Below are 24186 nucleotides of genomic sequence, written 5' to 3'. Positions count from 1 at the left end.
ACCTGTAGGATCATGTGAGACCAGCCACCCGGACAGCTGATGTGGGGAAAAACTCATTCTGATTGGCTGGTCTCAGATGATTAGTGCCTAATTCAATTATTTAAATTGACTGATTTCCTTATATGAACTGTAACTCAGTAAAATCGTTGACATTTGCAGTGGCGATTCTAGACCATTTCAACTGGGGGGGCCAAGCTGGGGCCAGTTGTACTGTTAGAGGGGCCAGTTACATTAGACGTTATTGCTGTCATATCGTTTTCTTCACTGCATTGTAGGCATTAGCAGGCAAGAGACCATGTTCATAATCATTCAATGTTCCGCCTAAAGCCGTCCCTCTAGAAAATGTGTGGGTTAAATTAGTGTTCCGCGTTGCCACTGTCTAATAACGGATGTAAAAAAAAGAACGATAGCAAAAATTAGTTATGTAAAAATGATTTCATACTCCACATTTAGGGGGGCCACAAGGGGGTCCAAAATTGTTGTCACAGGGGCAGAACTGCTAGTGGACATTTGTGTATGTTGCATTTATATTTCTGTTTAGCATATACATTAGAAATCATATTCCAAAATAAATGTCAGGGTGAAAATAATTGAAAAGTAAAATATTGTTTGACATGTTTTTCTTGCTTTCGTTTAGTGCTGCTCCGGACCAATGATATTCGTCAGTGCAGAAAAGCTCAGGTGAGGGGGGAGTGGAGAGGTGTCAGGTAACATTATTCACTCATGAGTCACTGTTTTTACCTGCCAGTGAAGAACCGGAAGGATACAGTTTGAGTGGACATTTTTAAGAGATAAACATTGAAAAGATACTAATCAAAACGCATTTGCACTTGTGATGAGGTGAGTATTAATCTGTTATGTTTTTCTGTGTTTAAATCCGTTTTTTAACAGGGCATTGAAACACAAAAGTGACTTGGTTGTGCTGAGAGTATCATAGCGCTCAGGTGTGGCACCTGTTTTTCCTATGAATAAAAATACATTGAAGAGTATTGTAGGAACCTACAATGTTATATAAAACTTCTTTTGTGTAGGTGTAGGCCTAAGTACACAGACACAGTAAATATTTAAATAACATACTGTAGTTATTTGACCATGGTTACATTATTTCATACATACCTGTACTTTAGTAGCTACAGAACATACACGCCATGGTGTCATGTTTATGTTCATACAATATCCTCCCACTCGACCAGTAGGCCTAGAGTGAACCCCATATCATTGCCAGAGGTGACTCTATTGTGATTCTACTCTGAGCAATGTCAATGTACATGATTTATGTCTGTCAATATGCCACACCTCACCTCCTCCACCTCTCTGTCCCCCAGGTGAGTGACCATGGCGCAGCACTATGATGGTCTGTCCCACTGTAAGCTGGCCCTGGTGTTTGCCATATTGATGGACCTGCTAGGTGTCTCTGCTCTTCTGGTGGGGGTTTTCGCCCCATTAGAGATTAAGGGACAGGACTTTGGGGACCTGTTGGTGTACTCTGGGGCTCTACTGATGCTCATGTCCCTGGGAGGATGGGTCATGTGGTACAGCGGGAACCTTGAGGGCCTGACCTCCAGGAAGGAGCTAGGGGGAACCATGGGTGCCATGGACCGGCTGGCCCGCTCGCTCAGCCGCAGGATACGACTCCCCAGGAGCCACAGCAGCCCCTCATGATGCTTCATGGTCAGGCGTAGGAGAAGGGTGTGGTTGTAGGAGAGGATCCTCAGTGTCTCTATTAGACTATCGGCCCCTGACAGTGAAACTGCCTGGGGGTCTGGGAGCAGTATTGTTGACATTGAGGGAGTGCTATTAAATGAACCAGGCTATGGCCCGTGATGTGAACAGGCAAAAGAGGGGTTGGGAGGAGCACCCTTCTCAAACCAAACAGTAATCTGCGCCGCTCGGTCATGTTGTCATCAAGGCAGCATATGTTCACATTTTCAAGCTAGTTTTCAATAGGAAGGCAGATGATGATTGCTTTTGATAAAAAACGATTTTGTGTATGTGTAAACGCAGAATCCTATTCATTACTCCACACGATTAACCTATGTCACCTTTTTTTTGGAGCTGACGGGGAGGATGCCCGGTTCCAAAACTAATGTAATCAACGCCAACCCATTTCACCCGGGACAGGAATAAGATTCCGTTTTTAAGATATTTTTTTTTTTTATAGAACTCCCTCATTCTTTAACCCAAGTTCCACCGCCTCCACAGAGGAAGAGACTTACATACTGCTAGTTCACTAATGTCAATTATAAGATGGAAAAACTGTTGGTCATTGCATTTTATTGTGACTTGACCTTTGCTAAAACACCTCTGGTAGATAACAGAATTGTACACTGTCTGAATAGGATTTTAAACGATCAAGCATGGAGGCTATTCATAGTTCACTTGGTTGGTTTGTTTAGGCTTGAATCTGTTCAGAATTGGTCTTTATATTCATAATAATTCATGTGTTGTGGTTTTCTTTGAATCGTAATATGGTTTTTGCATTAAATTATAAAATTGTATTAAAACAATAAAATAACCTACCATAGGGCATTTGTGAAGATTTGGGATGTTAAAGTATTACATTATATTGACTTGAAAACAGATCTTTTATGAAAGTATTTACAAAAGTTTATTTTTCATAGATTATCTTGCATAGAGTCCAGTTATGATGAACATTTTCAGACACGAGTCACACACAAACACTCTTTCAAATACTGCATAAAATACTTTAAGTATCTTTTGAGACTTCCACTCCCATATCGCTCTGCAAATGAAAACTTAGAACAAAACAAAAAAATCATGTGCTTCACAAGGTCATGACGAGCAGACATAAGATCATTTCTCTGGGAGAAATACTAGCAGTTTTTTTCCCCCTAGAATCTTCAAGAGGATTAGCCAATAATTTCAAAAGATTTGACACACACGCACACACACACACACACAGAGAGATGATAATAAAGTGCAGTTACGCTGTAGATTTACCCAGCATGCAATGGGAACTGAAGGCCAGGGTCTTATGCAACAATAGTTACTAGGAACCCAGCAGCTTCAACACTACATCTCAGTATCAATGTAAACGAGTTTGATCAAACGTCATGGAATGATGATATGAATCTGAGTGTGCATGTTTTGCACACTCCGATTGCACACAAACCCTAACCATTCTTAACTAACCAACCAACCAAAAGTCAGAGACTCTTACTGTAAAATACTTTGCTACAGTGATGATGATATTTACATTTGAGTCATTTAGCAGACGCTCTTATCCAGAGTGATTTACAGGAGTAATTAGGGTTAAGTGCCTTGCTCATCATGTGCACAGACCGATTTTTGACATAGTCGGCTCGGGTTTTCGAACCAGCGATCTTTGGGTTACTGGCCCAACACTCTTAACAGCTAGGCTACCTGCCGCCCATATATGATTACCATGATGAGGAAACGTTTCACAAAAAACACAAAACATTGTACAATGACCAATCTCACAGCAACGATTGTCAAATCATATTAAGGCACACACAGAGGAGACTGGCTTAACTAGGTGAAAGGTTTAGTCAAGGGATGAGGGTAGCAACTGAATAACAGAGTGAGACAAGAAGGATTAAGCTGTGATGTCTTAATTTAATCCCAAGATTCTAGAACAAAAATCCAAATGGAACTCCTAGTGAATGAAGCCAATTAAAACATGGCTCCCATTTGTACTTCCTGGTCTCGTGTATGACATCTCTGTCTAATCCTTCCTTGTCTCATTCTAGACTGGATGTGGGTGTGGTCAAAGGGCAGAGCTGGGCAGGGAGGGGGTGGGGCTCTGCCAGATGATCATGTGACTGCGGTCTGATCGCAGTGGAGCAGCTTCGGGTGCACCGTCATTCGCATCGTCCCCTGGAAAAGGTAAGAGGGAGACAGAGTCAGTTAGACAACCACTCTAATGACAATCACGTGATGTCCCCAACTCACCGATACGGAAGTTGATGTAGCCCTCTCCTCCACTGAGAATGAGTTGAGAGGTAGAGACTAGAGTTACAGCACCGCCTCCTATTGTAGAAAAGCTGGTCACACAGCCTGGGGAACAGAGATATAGAATACTAATAACCATGTAATAACTGCATAGTATCACAATATAATACTACCGAATAACTATGCAATAACTGCATAGTAGCACAATATAATACTGTCTAATAACTATGTAATAACTACATAGTAGCACAATATAATACTTTTTAATAACTATGCAATAACTGCATAGTAGCACAATATAATACTGTCTAATAACCATGTAATAACTACATAGTATCACAATATAATACTTTTTAATAACTATGCAATAACTGCATAGTAGCACAATATAATACTGTCTAATAACTATGTAATAACTACATAGTATCACAATATAATACTTTTTAATAACTATGCAATAACTGCATAGCATGTAATACTGTAGAACAGGGCTATTCAACTATATTCCTACTGGGGACAGATGTAAAAAGGTTCATTGCAAGGGGGATGGACATTTTCCACATGCAATTAATGTTCGGAAGAACCGTATAAAAAAAAAGCAACGCACATCACCAATAAAGCACTTTTCTTCAAATGAAATGTTGCAAAAAGTAATTAGGAATGAAGTGGAGGGCGCTCAACCAACGTGAGTCGAGGTGCAGCCCAAAAATGCTCATCATTGAAAAGGAAGTCACAAAACTTGCTCATTATTTTAACTATTAAAAGCTTCTTAAATGTAATTAGGTTATTTTAAAATCGGAAAACTAGGCATCTTAATAAAGAACACAAAGATATGTAAAATCAGGTGATGCCAAATTCCAGTCTGAGGGACGGAAGCTTTGAATTAATTTCTCAGTCATTAGGTGCATTAATTTGTCCCACTCCCTTCTAACAAGCCCTTGTGAGCATCAGAGAGGGAAACAGAAGGCACGTAGTGTTCCTGAGAGTCGTAGCTTTCAGGAATGGGGTCATAATATGTTGTAGCTTAAACCGTTCAAACACTAGAGCCAAATTCATATAAAGAAAAAATTATCAACATGCCACATAGGCGCTAGAAACCACAGAAAACACTAGAAACTACACTATAGACAACCACCATAGTGCTTGTCATTTTGACACTGAACGTCAGATTTTTGAGGGGATTTTTTTTGCAGATCTTTGATTAATGTTTAGAATTGATCAAAGGGCCAGGGTAAATTAATAAATGGGCCGGATATGGGCCGTGGGCCGCCAGTTGAATAGCCCCGCTGTAGAATAACTGCATTGTTACACAACAGTGAATGAATGAACAACGATAAGAGATTTTCACCAGGTGCAGCAATGATGAACTTGACAGCCTGGCGGTGTCCATGGTAACACAGTTGTGCTGCCGCCAAAAAGCAGTATGGTATAGAGGCAGACTCTGAACCTATGGAACGCAGAGAAGAAGACAATTGAGATGTGACCAGTGTAAGGTCATTATCTCTCAGGTCATTCTGTTGTTGACCCCTGGGTCTCAGTGGTCAGCACTCACTGAGAGACACAGGGATGGAGAAGATGGCGCCACTTCCTGTTCCCACCCACAGCCGGCCAGAGATGAAGGTGAGGGACGAGATCTGGAGTGGAGAGAGAGACAAGAAGGCAGGGCCTGGAGGAAACAGAGAGCCAAACAGTCAGGAACTTATCAAGCAAAATTGAAGAAAATTAATTCAAAGTTATACATTAAATTATATGTCGGCCATTACATGCTCACATCAGCAATATAAAACATTAACAGATTCATGAACTGAGAATCCTGTTCATGCTCCTACCCAGTGTTTTGGTGACCAGAGGGGTCAGATCCACATCCTGCAGAGGCCGGCCAGTGGACCAATCAAAAAGCCTGAGTGTAGGGTCGAGCCGGCAGGACGTCCACACACCACTTCCTGCCGCACACAGGAAACGCACCTGCTGCTCACTGCGCTCCGAAACGGTTAAAGTTTGCTGAAAGAGAGGTGGGAAATAGACAAAATAATACAAAGTACAAACCATTCTGAATTCACACACACAATATTTTCAGGTTCGTCAAACTCTTACCTCCACTTTTCTATTCTCGACATTGACCACATGAACCCGATTCCAGTATCCTACCCATAAGCCCGCCCCCTTCGCTAGGCAACAGCGAATGGGCTGCAGTGGAGTTGATCCCAGAGGCAAAAGCTCATGTGATTGGAGATCCCATCCACCTGTCAAATATAGTGATGATTAGTCATCATTAGTCTCTTACAATCACAGGTTGTATCTGGTCATGGATAGATGGTATGAAGTTTGTCAAATTGACATCAAAATATATATATATATATATATATATATATATATTTTTTTTTTTGCATTTTAGCTAACCCTAACCCTTTTCTTAAACTTAACCTAATTATCCTAACCGGCTATGCTAATTCTCTTAACCCGTAAGTTCTCCTAACCTGTTACAAAAAGTCCATTCTGACAAACTGTATCCCTTCTAGCAAGAACCATCGTATCTCAAACTTAAATGGTACCACTTCTTCCCTCCTTTCCTTTATATGCACTGATATGATCCTGACAGTGGCCTGACCAGATCCTGACAGGAGCCTGACCTGATCCTGACAGGAACCTGACCCGATCCTGACCATAGCCTGATCCGATCCTGACAGTAGCCTGACCCGATCCTGACCCGATCCTGACAGTAGCCTGACCCGATCCTGACAGTAGCCTGACCCGATGCTGACAGTAGCCTGACCCGATGCTGACGAGTAGCCTGACAGTAGCCTGACCCGATCCTGACCCGATCCAGACAGTAGCCTGACCCGATCCAGACAGTAGCCTGACAGTAGCCTGACCTGATCCTGACAGTAGCCTGACCGATCCTGACAGTAGCCCGACCCGATCCTGACAGTAGCCCGACCTGATCCTGACAGTAGCCCGACCTGATCCTGACAGTAGCCCGACCTGATCCTGACAGTAGCCCGACCTGATCCTGACAGTAGCCCGACCTGATCCTGACAGTAGCCCGACCTGATCCTGACAGTAGCCCGACCTGATCCTGACAGTAGCCCGACCTGATCCTGACAGTAGCCCGACCTGATCCTGACAGTAGCCCGACCTGATCCTGACAGTAGCCCGACCTGATCCTGACAGTAGCCCGACCTGATCCTGACAGTAGCCCGACCTGATCCTGACAGTAGCCCGACCTGATCCTGACAGTAGCCCGACCTGATCCTGACAGTAGCCCGACCTGATCCTGACAGTAGCCCGACCTGATCCTGACAGTAGCCCGACCTGATCCTGACAGTAGCCCGACCTGATCCTGACAGTAGCCCGACCTGATCCTGACAGTAGCCTGACCTGATCCTGACAGTAGCCTGACCTGATCCTGACAGTAACCTGAGAGGGGGAATTACCTGGGTTGTGCGAGAAGAATGCAAGCGTCCCATTGGCTAATCCAGCAATGACTTGACCATGTGAATACCTGAAAGGTTTAGAGTTGAAAGTAAACATAAATAAAGCAATATTCAAACTGGTACACAATTATCCTTTCAGATCGAGTCATCCAAGTGTCCAACTGTAGGGGCTCGCGGTCTATATCGGACTGGGTACAGGAGTTCTCACGTGAGAGAGTGCACACCCTCAGACAGAGAGATAGACTGCAGACAGCGCCTCCTAGCTGTGGACGCGGAGTGGACTAACACACTGGGAATGGAGGAAAAAAGAAAAAGAGGAGAGAGGGAGAATGAGAAACTGTCAATTGTTTAACATTGTCATGGAACAGCATGGTTCTGATCTCCACACCTCACCTTCCTTCCTGAGTTCCAATCCACACAGTTCCTGAGGTCTCACCTGATGACACAGAAACCGAACAGAGACGGTAAGCTGATAGCATTGCCAGTGTTTAAAGCATTGTTAATGGAAATAACTAGTTGAGTGGTGATTTGGAAATGATGGTGGCTATGGTTAACAAGTCTACAGAAATCTAAAATTGGTAAGCTGATCCTAGATCTGTGCCCAAGGATAACTTTTACCCGGAGAGTAATAGATAGCACTGACCAGTAGGGGGCACAGCACAGATGCATAGGGCGGGCGAGGTGGGCGGGAGGCTGAACTGATCCAGCACCGTATTGGACCGTGCAGGGTTGATTACTGTGATATCACTACTGGAGGCGGGACCAGAGACCACCCACACAGCACACTGACAGGGTGGATGGAAGAGAGAGGGAGTGATGCCTACTACTGAAAAATGACAGATCAACCCCTAGCTCAGTGTTTCCCAAACTCGGTCCTGGAGACTCCAAGGGGTGCACGTTTAGCTTTTTTTCCCCTAGCACTGCACAGCGGATTCATGTAATCAAAGCTTAGTGATGAGTTGATCATTTGAATCAGCTGTGTGGTGCTAGGGCAAAAACCGAAACACCTTGGAGTCCCCAGGACCGAGCTGGGGAAACACTGCCCTAATCCCTACCCACTAGGCATATGTGTGGAGACCTAAAAAGGTGTGGATGGGTGTAAACAGTATGCTAACCAACATGGTTCCATCTAGCCTGTCAGTGGACATGGAGCTACTACCATATTGATTCTACCTATCAAACCTCCCAGATCTACAAGAAGTGTCAGTAAGAGCTAGTTGGTCAATTTGGCATTGAGAAAACCATTGGCATGACATGATCTGAAAACAGTGGTTAGATGGTACTGCAAGTGGTAGTTACTGTGACTAGAACTAGTAATTTGACGGTAATGACCACCTTACCGTTGTCTCGCCTGAGATCTCAGGTGTGACAGCAACAGCACAGTTTAGCTACAGAGAAAAAACACAAGTTATGGACTGTCTTCTGGGAAAAGACTGTCTGGGTTAAGAACCATAGCACTGACTGTAGACATGTTTCTGAATAGTATGTCCTACCTTGGCTGTAGAATCTCTTTGGTCCATCAGTCTGAGCTGCACTAGGACAGGCACATCTTTGGGCTCAGGGGTCGGCTCTAAGGAATCCTGCAATAATCCCACACAATCTACTGTATGCACCAGATTAAGGTTTGTGTCTACTTCCACAGTCGGTGTGAGTATTTTCACCTCTGAAGTAAATATTGTGTTTACCTACAGTGTCTTCAGAAACTATTCACACCCCTTGACTTTTTCCACATTTTGATGTGTTACTGCCTGAATTTAAAATGGATTCAATTGAGAGTGTGTGTCACTGATCTACACATAATACCCCATGTCACAGTGGAATTATGCAAATAAATAAAAAATGAAAAGCTGAAATGTCTTGAGTTTATACAGTGGGGAGAACAAGTATTTGATACACTGCCGATTTTGCAGGTTTTCCTACTTACAAAGCATGTAGGGGTCTGTAATTTTTATCATAGGTACACCTCAACTGTGAGAGACGGAATCTCAAACAAAAATCCAGAAAATCACATTGTATGATTTTTAAGTAATTAATTTGCATTTTATTGCATGACATAAGTATTTGATCACCTACCAACCAATAAGAATTCCGTCTCTCACAGACCTGTTAATGTTTCTTTAAGAAGCCCTCCTGTTCTCCACTCGTTACCTGTATAAAAGACACCTGTCCACACACTCAATCAAACAGACTCCAACCTCTCCACAATGGCCAAGACCAGAGAGCTGTGTAAGGATATCAGGGATAAAATTGTAGACCTGCACAAGGCTAGGATGGGCTACAGGACAATAGGCAAGCAGCTTGGTGAGAAGGCAACAACTGTTGGCGCAATTATTAGAAAATGGAAGAAGTTCAAGATGACGGTCAATCACCCTCGGTCTGGGGCTCCATGCAAGATCTCACCTCGTGGGGCATCAATGATCATGAGGAAGGTGAGGGATCAGTCCAGAACTACACGGCAGGACCTGGTCAATCACCTGAAGAGAGCTGAGACCACAGTCAAAGAAAACCATTAGTAACACACTACGCCGTCATGGATTAAAATCCTGCAGCGCACGCAAGGTCCCCCTGCTCAAGCCAGCGCATGTCCAGGCCCTTCTGAAGTTTGCCAATGACCATCTGGATGATCCAGAGGAGGAATGGGAGAAGGTCATGTGGTCCGATGAGACAAAAATAGAGCTTTTTGGTCTAAACTCCACTCGCCGTGTTTTGAAGAAGGATGAGTACAACCCCAAGAACACCATCCCAACCGTGAAGCATGGAGGTGGAAACATTCTTTGGGGATGCTTTTCTGCAGGGGACAGGACGGGGACAGAACGACTGCACCGTATTGAGGGGAGGATGGATGGGGCCATGTATCGCAAGATCTTGGCCAACAACCTCCTTCCCTCAGTTAGAGCATTGAAGATGGGTCGTGGCTGGGTCTTCCAGCATGACAACGAGCCGAAACACACAGCCAGGGCAACTAAGGAGAGGTGACCGCCCCGAAACCTGAAGGATCTGGAGAAGGTCTGCATGGAGGAGTGGGCCAAAATCTCTGCTACAGTGTGTGCAAACCTGGTCAAGAACTACAGGAAACGTATGATCTCTGTAATTGCAAACAAAGGTTTCTGTACCAAATATTAAGTTCTGCTTTTCTGATGTATCAAATACTTATGTCATGCAATAAAATGAAAATTAATTACTTAAACATCATACAATGAGATTTTCTGGATTTTGTTTTAGATACTGTCTCTCACAGTTGAAGTGTACCTATGATAGAAATTACAGACCTCTACATGCTTTAAGTAGGAAAACCTGCTAAATCGGCAGTGTATCAAATACTTGTTCTCCCCACTGTATGTATTCAACCCCTTTGGTATGGCAAGCCTAAATAAATTCAGGAGTAAAAGTGTTGCTTAACAAATCACAACTTGCATGGATTCATTCTGTGTGAACTCTGTTTTGAATGACCACTCCATCTCTGTACCTCACACATACAGTTATCTGGAAGGTCCCTCAGTAGAGTAGTGAATTTCAAGCACCGATTCAACCACAAAGACCAGGGATTTTTTCCAATGCCTCGCAAAGAAGGGCAAAAAAGCAGACATTGAGCATCTCTCTTGAGCATGGAGAAGTTATTAATTACACTTTGGATGGTGTATCAATACACTCAGTCACTACAAAGATACAGGCGTCCTTCCTAACCCAGTTGCAGGAGAAGAAGGAAACCGCTCAAGGATTTCACCACAAGGCCAATGGTGATTTTAAACATTTACTGGCTGTGATAGGAAACTGAAGATTGATTAACAACATTGTAGTTACTCCACAATACTGACCTAAATGACAGAGAGAAATGAGGAAGACTGTACAGAATAAAAATAGTCCAAAACATGCATCCTGTTTGCTATAAGGCACTAAGGTAATACTGGAAAACATGTATCCTGTTTGCTATAAGGAACTAAAGCAATACTGGAAAACATGCATCCTGTTTGCTATAAGGCACTAAAGTAATACTGGAAAACATGTGGCAAAGAAATTCATCTTTTGTTCTGAATACGAAGCGTTATGTTTTGGTGCAAATCCAGAACAACACATAACTGAGTAACACTTCATATTTTCAAGCATGGTGGTGGCTGCATCATGTTATGGGTATGCTTGTCATCTGCAAGGACTAGGGAGTTTTTTAGGATAAAAGTGTTTGTAATAGAGCTAAGCACAGACAAAATCCTAGAGGAAAACCTGGCTCAGTCTGATTTCCAACAGACACTGGGAGACAAATTCACCTTTCAGCAAGACAATAACCTAAAACACAAATATACACTGGAGTTGCTTACCAAGACGAAATTCTAACTAGGCCACTCAGGAACATTCAGTTTTGACTTAAATAAACTTGAAGATGCCAAACTTTTAAAATGTCTGTCTAGCAATGACCAACAACCAACATGACAGAGCATGAATCATTTTTTAAATAATAATAAATGGGCAAATAGTGTATCCAGGTGTGCCATGCTTCTTAGAGATTTAGCCCGAAAATACTATTTATAATCTCGCTATAAATCGCTGCCAAAGGTGATTCTAACATGTATTGACTCAGGGGTTGAATACTTACGTAATCAAGATAGATTAGTGTTTTATTTTCCATAAATCTTTTACAAATATTATAATTTTTCTCCCACTTTGACATTACAGATTATTGTTTGTAGATTGTTGTCAAAAAATGAGAGTTAAATCTATTTAATCCCACTTTGTAACTCAACAAAACGTGGAAAAGTCAAGGGGTGTGAATACTTTCTGAAGGCACTGTACAGTTGAAGTCGGAAGTTTACATACACCTTAGCCAAATACATTTAAACTCATTTTTTTACCATTCCTGACATTTAATCCTAGTAAAAATGCCCTGTTTTAGGTCAGTTAGGATCACTTTGTTTTAAGAATGTGAAATGTCAGTATAGATAGTATAGAGAAGGATTTATTTCAGCTTTTATTTCTTTCATCACATTCCCAGTGGGTCAGAAGTTTACACTCAATTAGTATTTGGTAGCATTGCCTCTCAATTGTTTAACTTGGGTCAAACGTTTCGGGTAGCCTTCCACAAGCTTCCCCAAATAAATTGGGGGGGATTTTGGCCCATTACTCCTGACAGAGCTGGTGTAACCGAGTCAGGTTTGTAGGCCTCCATGCTCGCACACACTTTTTCCGTTCTGCCCACAAATTTTCTATGGGAGTGAGGTCAGGGCTTTGTCATGGCTACTCCAATACCTTGACTTTGTTGTCCTTAAGCCATTTTGCCACAAATTTGAAAGTATGCTTTGGGACATTGTCCATTTGGAAGACCCATTTGCGACCAAGCTTTAACTTCCTGACTGATGTCTTGAGAAGTTGCTTCAATATATCCACATAATTTTCCTACCTCATGATGCCATCTATTTTGTGAAGTGCACCATTCCCTCTTTTAGCAAAGCACCCCCACAACATGATGCTGCCACCCCCGTGCTTCACGGTTGGGATGGTATTCTTCGGCTTGCAATCCTCCCCCTTTTTCCTCCAAACATAACGGTGGTCATTATGGCCAAACAGTTCTATTTTTGTTTCATCAGACCAGAGGAAATTTCTCCAACAAGAACAATCGTTGTCCCCAAGTGCAGTTGCAAACCGTAGTCTGGCTTTTTTATGGCGGTTTTGGAGCAGTGGCTTCTTCCTTGCTGAGCGGCCTTTCAGGTTATGTTGATATAGGACTCGTTTTTTCTGTGGATATAGATACTTTTGTACCTGTTTCCTCCAGCATCTTCACACGGTCCTTTGCTGTTGTTCTGGGATTGATTTGCACTTTTCGCACCAAAGTACGTTCATCTCTAGGAGACAGAACGCATCTCCTTCCTGAGCATGATGACGGCTTCATGGTCCCATGGTGTTTATACTTGCGTAATATTGTTTGTACAGAGGAACGTGGTACCTTCAGGCGTTTGGAAATTGCTCCCAAGGATGAACTAGACTTGTGGAGGTCTACAATTGTTTTCATGAGGTCTTGGCTGATTTCTTTTGATTTTCCCATGATGTCAAGCAAAGAGGCACTGAGTTTGAAGGTAGTCCTTGAAATACATCCGCAGGTACACCTCCATTTGACTCAAATGTTGTCAATTAGCCTATCAGAAGCTTCTAAAGCCATGACAACATTTTCTGGAATTTTACAAGCTGTTTAAAGGCACAGGCAACTTAGTGTATGTAAACGTCTGACCCACTGGAATTGTGATGCAGTGAATTATAAGTGAAATAATCTGTCTGTAAACAATTGTTGGAATAATTACTTGTGTCATGCACAAAGAAGATGTCCTAGCCATCTTGCCAAAACTATAGTTTGTTAACAAGAAATGTGTGGAGTGGTTGAGAAACAAGTTTTAATGACTCCAACCTAAGTGTTTGTAAACTTCCGACTTCAACTGTATGTATGCGTGTTTACCCGTGTGTGTGACCGCGGCATGCTCCAGCCATGAACCTGGCGTTTTCCCAGGGTTCCCCAGACATGGGAGCGGATGTCTCTGTACAGCTCCCTCCTCCTGACCCGCGGAGACAGGGCTGCAGCAGGGGAGGCACCACTGGGAGGAAGCGGGAAGAGGAAGAACAGAGGGGAAGAGGGGGCAGTAGGTGAGAGAGTGGTTTAAAAAGATGTACTGCTTTATGATAGTTACTAATGTAACCTATGGTAGTAGAGGGGAGTTCACTTCAAACCTTATAATGTAAAGCACTTTGAGCAGTTGAAAAGAGCGCCATAGACATGTAATCCCATTATCATGGGGCAGCAGGTAGCCTAGTGGTTGGAGCCTAGGGCCAGTAACCGAAAGGTTGGTGGATCAAATCCCCGAGCTGACAAGGTAAGAATCTGTCGTTCTGCCCTTGAACAAGGCAGTTAACCCACTAGGCCGTCATAGTAAATACAAATGTGTTCTTAACTGACTTGCCTAGTTAAAGAAAGAAAGGTTAAATAAAATTAAAATCAACGTACTCAGTCTGAGTTGTACTGACAGCCAGTTTCCGTGGAGACCCCATTGGTGAGTGAGTGAGGGACGTCGGCAGGGCCAGCGCTAGAGCAGCGGACGGAACCAAGGGGTTCTTGTTCAGGCCAAACAAACGGTTGAATCTTGAATGGACAGAGAGACAGTTAATGGTTCATTTGACTGCAATGGACCAGAAACCCTGCCGACCTCACAGGAATACAATAAGTATTACTTTCCCATAGGCACTCTGGTCATGTGCTTGGGCTAGAGACTGTGTAGCCAAAGGTAAATATGAACAGCTATTGAGCTAAATGTTGTGAAGTCAGGGGTCAGAGCCAGGCCCAGGACAAATATGTGTGGTTGTGTGCCTGTTAGCAGCTCAAGGTTTAAACAGCATCTGTGGACTTCTTCACTGCAATAATTGCCAAATTAAAAACAGTCGTCTTTTCCTTCCTGATTCTTCACTCCCTCGCTCTCACCTTCTCCATACACTAGTCCTCTCTCTCTCTGTGATCCTCTCTTCTTGGGAGACCCTGAAAAGAAGGGATGACTGATATGAGATGGAGAAAAATGAGTTATTCCCTTCTCCACAGGACTATGAAACCTCCTGTCAGTCTACTTCTATGGGGGAGACAGGCAGGTGTGGTTACCGAATGGTCTGACTGCGTCTCACAGCCTCCTGCAGCTCAAACAAACGCTCCTTATACTGGTTCTTCTCCATGACAACACGGGACATCTCCGAACGAGAGAACTGACGCAGCGATATGGGCAGAGAGGACTATGGGTAACAGATGAACATTCTAGTTAGAGTACAAGTCCATTAGAGAAACAGAAAAAGGTTACAACACATCTATTAGCAGAATATAAAGAGACAACACAAAGGAAGCCCTCTTACATCATCATCTGATTGATTTGCTTCCAGTTCTTTCCGAAGTCTACAGAAGAGCAGAAACACACACAATCAATGAATCACACCACATGAACAAATATTGTTTGTATACCTTTGTTGTCTCATGCTGCCAACCATTAACGACCTGACACTAGAGTTGTGTACCTCTTAGTTTCCTCCTCCATGTCCTTCATTCTTCCCACCAATCGGGTGACAGTCTCCTGGCAGGAAGTCACCTCCACTTTAAGAGCTGACCTCTCATTGGTCAGCTCCTCCACACGAGAGATCAGTGCTTTCCGGGCCGCATTCACTAACTCACTGGGAGAGGTAGAGGGAGACGATGTAAGAGTGAGAGAAAATACAGTAAACAAAGGACCCGTTGTGCCCAGTTTTACTTCAGGCCCAATGTGCACTCTGTCAACATATCTAAATGAAACAGAGGCATAGTGAATGGTAAGCCCCCTACACACACAGTTAGTCATACAGGACTAGACATAGTAGGGTACTAATAACGGTGGGATAAACGCGGGGACTTACTGGGTGTGTTTCAGTTCCTCATACTGAGAAAGAATCTCCTCAAACTGGTCGGTGCTGCCTGCACAGACAAGAAAAAACAAACAGTTCTCACCACAAAAAGCATTAACCCATACCGTAACCCTAACTTTTAATTGCACATGCCAGATCTCATGACATTGACACTTCAGTCCACTCTAACTTGTGCCTACTGCCCAGCACTGCCTAAGATACCCCCTCCATCTGCCTCAGCTCGTTCCCCCTAGCCTTCCTCTGGCTGTAAAATAAAGGTTGTATGTGTTAAGAGAACAAAGGGCCTATGTTTCATCTTATGTGAACAACCAGTGCAGTGTTTCACTGCAAACAGGGGGCGTAGGTGTGCCCTTGCCTAATGGCCGTACCTCTGACACTGGCCCCCTGGTCCACACTCTCTACGTATTCCCGACTCAGCTCTGACAGCTCTGAGAACACAGACTCTGTGTTCCTCAGCTCCCATTCCAGACTATTCATATCCTCCTTGTCCTCTCCTTCCTTCTCCTGCTTTGCTCCTCCTTCCTCTTTCTCCTCCACCTCCTTCATTTCTTCCTCCATGCTGGTCTTGGTCTCGTCAAAGAGCCAATCAGAGACGTCTGCTCGGACCGGGGTGCTAGGGAACATGGGTAACAGAGAAAAGGTTGGGGGCAGTAGGTGTCAGTTTGTCCAACAGTAAAGTGTGTGTTGGGGAGATGTCCCATCAAGAGTCTTTCTGAACCATGACAGACCTGTGAAGGGAAGTAGTCTGATTTACAGGTAACTAGTTGTGGCTGAATTGGTTTATTGTTATGAATGTGTAAAAGAAAAGCTTTCACGGTAATGCAATAAAGTCAGTCCAGTTCATCTTGCACTGTAAGTGAACACATATAGGACATACCTGGCATTCATAAGGCCATGAAACTTCGCCAGCTCAGGGGTGGAGCTTATGATGTCATTGATGAAGGACGCATCTATGTCTGGCTTTACGACAATGTCAATCACCCTATCGTCCTTGGTTACCGGTTCTTCCAACAGGACAGAATCAGGAGGTGTTTCTGGCCTTCGATCAGTTAGCTTGAAAAGGGGAGGAGTCAGTAAGGACAACTTCCATAGAAAAATACTACTGCTACAAGACAGTACAGAGGTTATCAAATCTAGAGAACGTACCTCCTGCCCGCTAACACAGGATTCTGACTGGCCCTGGGTAGATTGTGAATTCTTGGAGCGCACATGGTTACTAAAGACAGACAGGGCCCATTGTGACATCATAATGCAGTGAAAATCAGAAACCATCAAATGAATCAACCACAGTGAGAGATTTCTTTATCTCTTTAGAATGGAAAGACTGAATACCATTCCATGTGGTTGTAGTCATTAACTGAATTGAGTGGTGGCTAACCTTAATGGAGATCCCTCTCTCTCTAGATCCCTTTTCCTTTCCAGCAGATCCTTATAACTGAGCACCAACTGAGAGACAGCGAGAGAGAGAGAAAATGTGAAAATGGAGAGAGAAAAAGAAGGACAACAGGAGGGACAGGGGAATAATAAAATGCATTTCCAATGACGGACAGAAGCTGATAGAAGAGTACACAGAGGTTGAGTCCCAAACAGCCTCATCAGTCTAAACATGCTGTCGTCTGACCTTGTTGTGAGTGTGCTTCAGTGTGTTCAACTCTCTGCCCAGTCCAGCCCTCTGCTCCTCCAAGGCCACCACTGTCACAGAAACAACACACAGTAGCAATTAGCATCACATACAGTACGTCTCAATGACAAAGGGTGCCAGTCAGATTCTGCCGTAGCCTACTTGCCATGGTCTTACCAAACATCCTCAGTTTGTAACAAAAAGGACGTGAATGAAGGAAGTGAATCAAATAATATAAAATAATCTACACGGACATGAAGAGGGTAAGGCATGAAAATAGAGAGAAATAGAGATTGTTACAACACTGTACAGTTGTGGCCAAAAGTTTTGAGAAAGACACAAATATTAATTTCCACAAAGTTTGCTGCTTCAGTGTCTTTAGATATTTTTGTCAGATGTTACTATGGAATACTGAAGTATAATTACAAGCATTTCATAAGTGTCAAAGGCTTTTATTGACAATTACATGAAGTTGATGCGAAGAGTCAATATTTGCAGTGTTGACCCTTCTTTTTCAAGACCTCTGCAATCCGCCCTGGCATGCTGTCAATTAACTTCTGGGCCACATCCTGACTGATGGCAGCCCATTCTTGCATAATCAATGCTTGGAGTTTGTCAGAATTTGTTGGTTTTTGTTTGTCCACCCACCTCTTGAGGATTTACCACAAGTTCTCAATGGGATTAAACCCTGGGGAGTTTCCTGGCCATGGACCCAAAATATTGATGTTTTGTTCCCCGAGCCACTTAGTTATCACTTTTTCATAATGGCAAGGTGCATCATGCTGGAAAAGGCATTGTTCGTCACCAAACTGTTCCTGGATGGTTGGGAGAAGTTGCTCTCGGTGGATGTGTTGGTACCATTCTTTATTCATGGCTGTGTTCTTAGGCAAAATTGTGAGTGAGCCCACTCCCTTGGCAGAGAAGCAACCCCACACATGAAATGTCTCAGGATGCTTTACTGTTGGCATGACACAGGACTGATGGTAGAGCTCACCTTGTCTTCTCCGGACCCCAGTCCTCAACAGTCCAATCCCTGTACCTTTTGCAGAATATCCGTCTGACCCTGATGTTTTTCCTGGAGAGAAATGGCTTCTTTGCTGCCCTTCCTGACACCAGGCCATCCTCCAAAAGTCTTTGCCTCACTGTGTGTGCAGATGCACTCACACCTGCCTGCTGCCATTCCTGAGCAAGCTCTGTACTGGTGGTGCCCCGATCCCGCAGCTGAATCAACTTTAGGAAACGGTCCTGGCGCTTGCTGGACTTTCTTGGGCACCCTGAAGCCATCTGCAGAAATGCAGTGGAAATGTTTTTTGGGGGATTCAGTTCATTTGCATGGCAATGAGGGACTTTGCTATTAATTGCAATTCATCTGATCACTCTTCATAACATTCTGGAGTATATGCAAATTGCTATCATACAAACTGAGGCAGCAGACTTTGTGAAAATTAATATTTGTGTCATTCTCAAAACTTTTGGCCATGACTGTACATCGTCATAACAGAACATTTGAAATATCTTTATTATTTTGTGAGTGTAATGTTTACTGTTAATTTCTGATTGTTTACCTCACTTTTTTTTAATCCAAGACAAATTTAATTTGTCACATGCACCAAATACAACAGGTGTAGTAGACCTTACAGTGAAATGCTTACTTACAAGCCCTTACAGAGTCAATGTGCGGGGGCACAGGTTAGTCGAGGTAATATGTACATGTAGGTAGAGTTAAAGTGACTATACATAGACAATTAACAGAGAGTAGCAACAGCGTACAGGGGAGGGGGCAATGAAAATAGTCTGGGTAGCCATTTGATTAGCTGTTCAGAAATCTTATGGCTTAGGGGTAGAAGCTGTTAAGAAGCCTTTTGGACCTAGACTTGGTGCTCTGGTACTGCTTGCTGTGCGGTAGCAGAGAGAACAGTTTATGACTAGAGTGGCTGGAGTCTTTGACAACTTTTAGGGCCTTCCTTTGACACCGCCTGGTATAGAGGTCCTGGATGGCAGGTTCCTTGGCCGCAATGATGTACTGGGCCGTACGCATTACCCTCTGTAGTGCCTTGCGGTCGGAGGCCGAGCAGTTGCCATACCAGGCAGTGATCCAACCAGTCTTGATGCTCTCGATGGTGCAGCTGTAGAACTTTGAGGATCTGAGGATCCATTTCAAATCTTTTCAGTCTCCTGGGGGGGAATAGACTTTGTCATGCCCTCTTCACGTCTGTCTTGGTGTGTTTGGACCATGATAGTTTGTTGGTGATGTGGACACCAAGTAACTTGAAGCTCTCAACCCACGCCACTACAGCCCCATCGATGACAATGGGGGCGTGCTCGGTCCTCCTTTTCCTGTAGTACACAATCATCTCCTTTGTCTTGATCACGTTGAGGGAGAGGGTGTTGTCCTGTTACCACACGGCCAAGTCTCTCACCTCCTCCCTAAAGGCTGTCTCATCGCTGTCGGTGATGAGGCCTACCACTGTTGTGTCATCGGCAAACTTACTTATGGTTTTGGAGTCGTGCCTGGCCATGCAGTCATGAGTGAACAGGGAGTACAGGAGGGGACTGAGCACACACCCCTGAGGGCCCCCTGTGTTGAGGATCAGCATGGCGGATGTGTTGTTACCTATCCTTACCACCTGGGGGCGGCCTGTCAGGAAGTCCAGGATCCAATTGCAGAGGGAGGCGTTTAGTCCCAGGGTCCTAAGCCTAGTGATGAGATTTGAGGGCACTATGGTGTTGAACACTGAGCTGTAGTCAATGAATAGCATTCTCACGTAGGTGTTATCTGGGATAATGGTGTTGATGTGAGCCATGACCAGCCTTTGAAAGCACTTCATTGCTACAGACGTGAGTGCTACGGGTCGGTAGTCATTTAGGCAGGTTACCTTAGTGTTCTTGAGCACAGGGACTATGGTGGTCTGATTGAAACATGTTGGTATTATAGACTCAGACGGGGACAGGTTGAAAATGTCAGTGAAGACACTTGCCAGTTGGTCAGCGGATGCTTGGAGTACACATCCTGGTAATCCGTCTGAATGTTGACTTGTTTAAAGGTCTTACTCACATCGGCTACGGAGAGCGTGATCACACAGTCGCCTGGAACAGCTGATGCTCTCATGCATGTTTCAGTGTTACTTGCCTCGAAGCAAGCATAGAAGTAATTTAGCTCGTCTGGTAGGCTTGTGTCACTTGGGCAGCTCGCGGCTGTGCTTCCCTTTGTAGTCTGTAATAGTTTGCAAGCCCTGCCACATCCGACGAGCGTTGGAAGCCCTTGTAGTACGATTAAATCTTAGTCCTGTATTGACGCTTTACCTGTTTGATGGTTCGTCGGAGGGCATAGCAAGTCCTGCTCCTTGAAAGCGGCAGCTTTACCCATTAGCTCAGTGCGGCTGTTGTCTATAATCCATGGCTTCTGGTTGGGGTATGCACATACAGTCACTGTGGGGACGATGTCGTCAATGCACTTATTGATGAAGCCAGTGACTGATGTGGTGGTGTACTCAATGCCATCGGAGGAATCCCAGAACATATTCCAGTCTGTGCTAGCAAAACAGTCCTGTAGCTTAGCATCTGCTTCATCTGACCACGTTTTTATTGACCGAGTCACGGGTGCTTCCTGCTTTAGTTTTTGCTTGTAAGCAGGAATCAGGAGGATAGAATTATGGTTAGATTTGCCAAATGGAGGGTGAGGGAGAGCTTTGTACACTTCTCTGTGTGTGGACTTGTTTTTTTCCCTCTGGTTGCACATTTAACATGCTGGTAGAAATGAGGTTAAACGGATTAAATTTTTCCTGCATTAAAGTCCCCGGCCACTAGGAGCGCCACCTCTGGCTAAGCATTTTCCTGTTTGCTTATGGCCGTACACAGCTCATTGAGTGCGGTCCTAGTGCCAGCATCGGTTTGTGGTGGTAAATAGACAGCTATGAAGAATATAGATAAACTATCTTGGTAAATTGTGTGGTCTACAGCTTATCATGAGATACTCTACCTCAGGTGAGCAAAACCTCAAGACTTCTTTAGATTCATGCACCAGCTGTTGTTTACAAATATACACAGACCGTCACCCCTTGTCTTACCAGAGGCAGCTGTTCTAACCTGCCGAAAAAGTGTAAAACCCACCAGCCGTATGTTAATCATGTCGTCGTGACGCGATGAAACATAAGGTATTACAGTATTTAATGTCCCGTCGGTAGGATATACATGTCTGTCTATTTATTTTATTATCAAATGATTGTACGTTGGCTAACAGGACCGATGGTAAGGACAGATTACCCACTCGCAGTCGGATCCTTACAAGACACCCAGACCTACGTTCACGAGATCTCCATCTCTTTCTCAAGCGAATGACGGGGATGAGGGCCTTGTCGGGCGTCTGAAGTAAATCCTTTGTGTCCAACTAGTTAAAGGAAAAGTATTCTTCCAGTACGAGGTGACCCAGTCAGACACTCACATTGGTCAGCCTGCTCTCTGGCCTTTTTCTCCAGTTCTTTTTCCCTCCTCTCTCTCTCCTTCTCTCTTCCCCTCATCGTCCTCCGCTCCTGCTCAATCTGGTCATCCAACTCCAGATACCGCTAAAGGCAAAAAACAAACATGTATCAAAATGAATGATACTATATGAAACGTTTTATTTATGCATTTTAATCAACATCCTGAAATTACTGAGAAGAAAATGAATTGACCCCAAACCCTGACTCCATATAACATTAGCATAATTGTTTTTTAAACAACAACAAACCAAACAAACACTTCCATCCCCTCTCACCTCCTGGCTCTCTCTCCTCAGTAGTTTCTCACTCTGGTATCTCTCCAACAGCTCATCTCTCTCTCCTTTCTCTCTCTCAGCCTCGTCCTCCCTCTCTCTGAGCTGGGCTCTGCAGCTGGCCAGACCCTCCAGGACCCATACTAGGATGGGCACCAGGGACTCCACAACCCCTACGCCATGGGTCTCTATCACTGTCTGTAGCAGGGATGGGGGGGTAGCATCAGATGAGTGTGGGTGGTGATGGAAAAGAGACAGAGGAATGAAAAGCCAGCTAGGAGAAAGAGAAGCAGGAAAGGGGCGATAGGACAGAAAGCAGTTGAGTGGTGAATGTGATGTGTGTTTACCTGTAGTTCTGAGTACAGTTTCCCAGCCTCTTCACTCACAATGTCAGGGTCCAGATCCAGCTCCCCAGACACGATACTCTCTCCACACTCCATCCCGCTCTGTCTCTCTCTGTCTATAAGTGAATGGGTCTCAGCTGATACGAGTATATGAACTGTGTGTCTGTCAATACACTTCTTCCTCATATATAAATACCTACCCAACTAGTTTATCTAGACCTCTCACACTCATGTCTACTCTCATTTCATCCATCTCTCTACTGTACACGGTCCTTCCTCCATTTCTACAGTAAATGACCCCCCTATTCTTCTTAATGCCTCTGCTCTAGTTGAAGCTGATGTCAGGGGGGGGTACATAATCATTTATACAATGTCAGTGGAAATATAGGCTTGCAGGTACATACTAAATTTATATTTTTAGAAGTAAAAACCCCTTTCCAACAATCAAATCACCATCATCTGTTTCCCTTTCTCTTAGTTTCCTGTGTCCCACTGTGAGGGACAGAATGTGAACTCTAGATATAGAAGTGATACAGTGTGTATCGAGTTAGTTACTTTATTCACACTATGAGTCTTGTCTACTTCTACATGTCTGTTGCTCTCTCCAATAACAGGTTGTGCCGTTATACAAGTGACTTGGCAGTATGCAGAATCAGAACGACTTAACATTAGTATTACTAAGCAAAATGACTCCATGCACGGTTAGTAAGCATACTCCTTTTAATTCACACACAGCGACTTAGGGTGTTTCCCAACCTGATTTGCCCTAGCAGGCACACCTGTCCTCCTCACAGATCCCTCCTCCTGCCACCACCAGGCTAACTGGGGATGAAAACATCCGACAGTACCCACTACCCTGGTCTATGCCTCACACCACCAGGCTCCTAACTGGGGATCAAAACACACGACAGTACCCACTACCCTGGTCTAGGCCTCACACCACCAGGCTCCTAACTGGGGATGAAAACACATGACAGTACCCACTACCCTGGTCTAGGCCTCACACCTACAGGCAGCAGATCCCAAGTGACCTAGACCAATGTCTGGCAAGCCTTGTCCCTGGATATGTAGATCATTGATGGGGTTTCTTTCTTGTTATTGTTGTGTTGTTATTCTAAAGTAACTGTCAGATTATTATGCAATCTGTCCTCCAAAACGATTCACACTGTACAAACACTTACCACCTGTGGCTGAATTGGTAGTTTGTGTTGCTGGGTACGGTATGTACTACAAAAGTACACACACACACACACACACACACGCACACGCACACGCACACGCGAGATATTGAATGACAGCAACACACGGACGTCCAAAGAATAATCGACGATGCAGCCTAAGCAATAAACACCAACTCGATCTAGCCGGTCTGAAGTACAATAACATGATGATTTATAGATCTTACGAGATCATTTTCATTTTATTTGGCCAACTGTTCAGCCTACTGTAGTTCGGGGGAACTGCACCAAAACGTTCACTGTCTTTTTATGTCTTAACTTACCGTTGCGTCTCTTTAGTTCCCAAAACTTGTATATCATTTGTTGAAACAGGTCATATTCGAGTAGTTCACGTTGGAGAATATATCAATTACTCCTAAAAACGAGTTTAAAGAAAGGGGTGTAGTTTAATTGCGACTCATTTGATCGAATTCCTGTTCTGGCCTATCAGAGTGATAAGACTGTCTGCAGTGTTCAACGG

The 24186-nt window shown here is 44.0% G+C and overlaps 2 protein-coding genes across 4 annotated transcripts; one reads left to right on the top strand and one right to left on the bottom strand.

Moving 5' to 3' along the window:
• Positions 1-644: 644 nt before the first annotated feature.
• Positions 645-2519, top strand: LOC112247693 (transmembrane protein 238). 2 transcript variants are annotated; one of them, XM_042305024.1, is made up of 2 exons: positions 645-681; positions 1326-2519. In XM_042305024.1, exon 2 carries the CDS (start codon positions 1336-1338, stop codon positions 1660-1662), a length of 327 nt encoding a protein of 108 aa, XP_042160958.1. In that variant the 5' UTR covers positions 645-681; positions 1326-1335; the 3' UTR covers positions 1663-2519. The 2 variants fall into 2 exon arrangements, with proteins under 2 accessions (XP_042160958.1, XP_024272278.1); XM_024416510.2 differs by lacking the exon at positions 645-681 and adding an exon at positions 699-840.
• Positions 2520-2589: 70 nt separating this feature from the next.
• LOC112247690 (C-Jun-amino-terminal kinase-interacting protein 4) lies at positions 2590-24186 on the bottom strand. 2 transcript variants are annotated; one of them, XM_042305023.1, is made up of 29 exons: positions 23990-24185; positions 23670-23715; positions 22492-22604; positions 22148-22342; positions 21836-21956; positions 17395-17465; positions 17152-17219; positions 16920-16989; positions 16651-16826; positions 16142-16386; positions 15765-15822; positions 15393-15545; positions 15234-15273; positions 14989-15116; positions 14818-14871; positions 14347-14481; positions 13804-13939; positions 8861-8947; positions 8708-8755; positions 8011-8152; positions 7761-7803; positions 7576-7656; positions 7368-7435; positions 6028-6176; positions 5763-5934; positions 5486-5599; positions 5282-5380; positions 3934-4038; positions 2590-3858 (listed from the first exon to the last, which is right to left on the bottom strand). In XM_042305023.1, exons 3-29 carry the CDS (start codon positions 22582-22584, stop codon positions 3749-3751), a joined length of 2961 nt encoding a protein of 986 aa, XP_042160957.1. In that variant the 5' UTR covers positions 22585-22604; positions 23670-23715; positions 23990-24185; the 3' UTR covers positions 2590-3748. The 2 variants fall into 2 exon arrangements, with proteins under 2 accessions (XP_042160957.1, XP_042160956.1); XM_042305022.1 differs by lacking the exon at positions 23670-23715 and having other exon boundaries at positions 23990-24186.

This window comes from Oncorhynchus tshawytscha, linkage group LG23 (genome assembly GCF_018296145.1).
Source record: "Oncorhynchus tshawytscha isolate Ot180627B linkage group LG23, Otsh_v2.0, whole genome shotgun sequence".
NCBI lineage: Eukaryota > Metazoa > Chordata > Actinopteri > Salmoniformes > Salmonidae > Oncorhynchus > Oncorhynchus tshawytscha.
This window is presented reverse-complemented; position numbering and strand designations above follow the sequence as displayed.

Coding starts and splice junctions, on each gene's coding strand:
- LOC112247693 (XM_042305024.1), top strand. CDS start 1,336: ATGGCGCAGCACTATGATGGTCTGTCCCACTGTAAGCTGGCCCTGGTG.
- LOC112247690 (XM_042305022.1), bottom strand. CDS start 24,026: ATGATATACAAGTTTTGGGAACTAAAGAGACGCAACG. Junction 16,827..16,919: donor CCTGTGTTAGCGGGCAGGAG/GTACGTTCTCTA, acceptor CCCCTTTTCAAG/CTAACTGATCGAAGGCCAGA. Junction 8,948..13,803: donor TGCCGCGGTCACACACACGG/GTAAACACGCAT, acceptor GGATTATTGCAG/GATTCCTTAGAGCCGACCCC.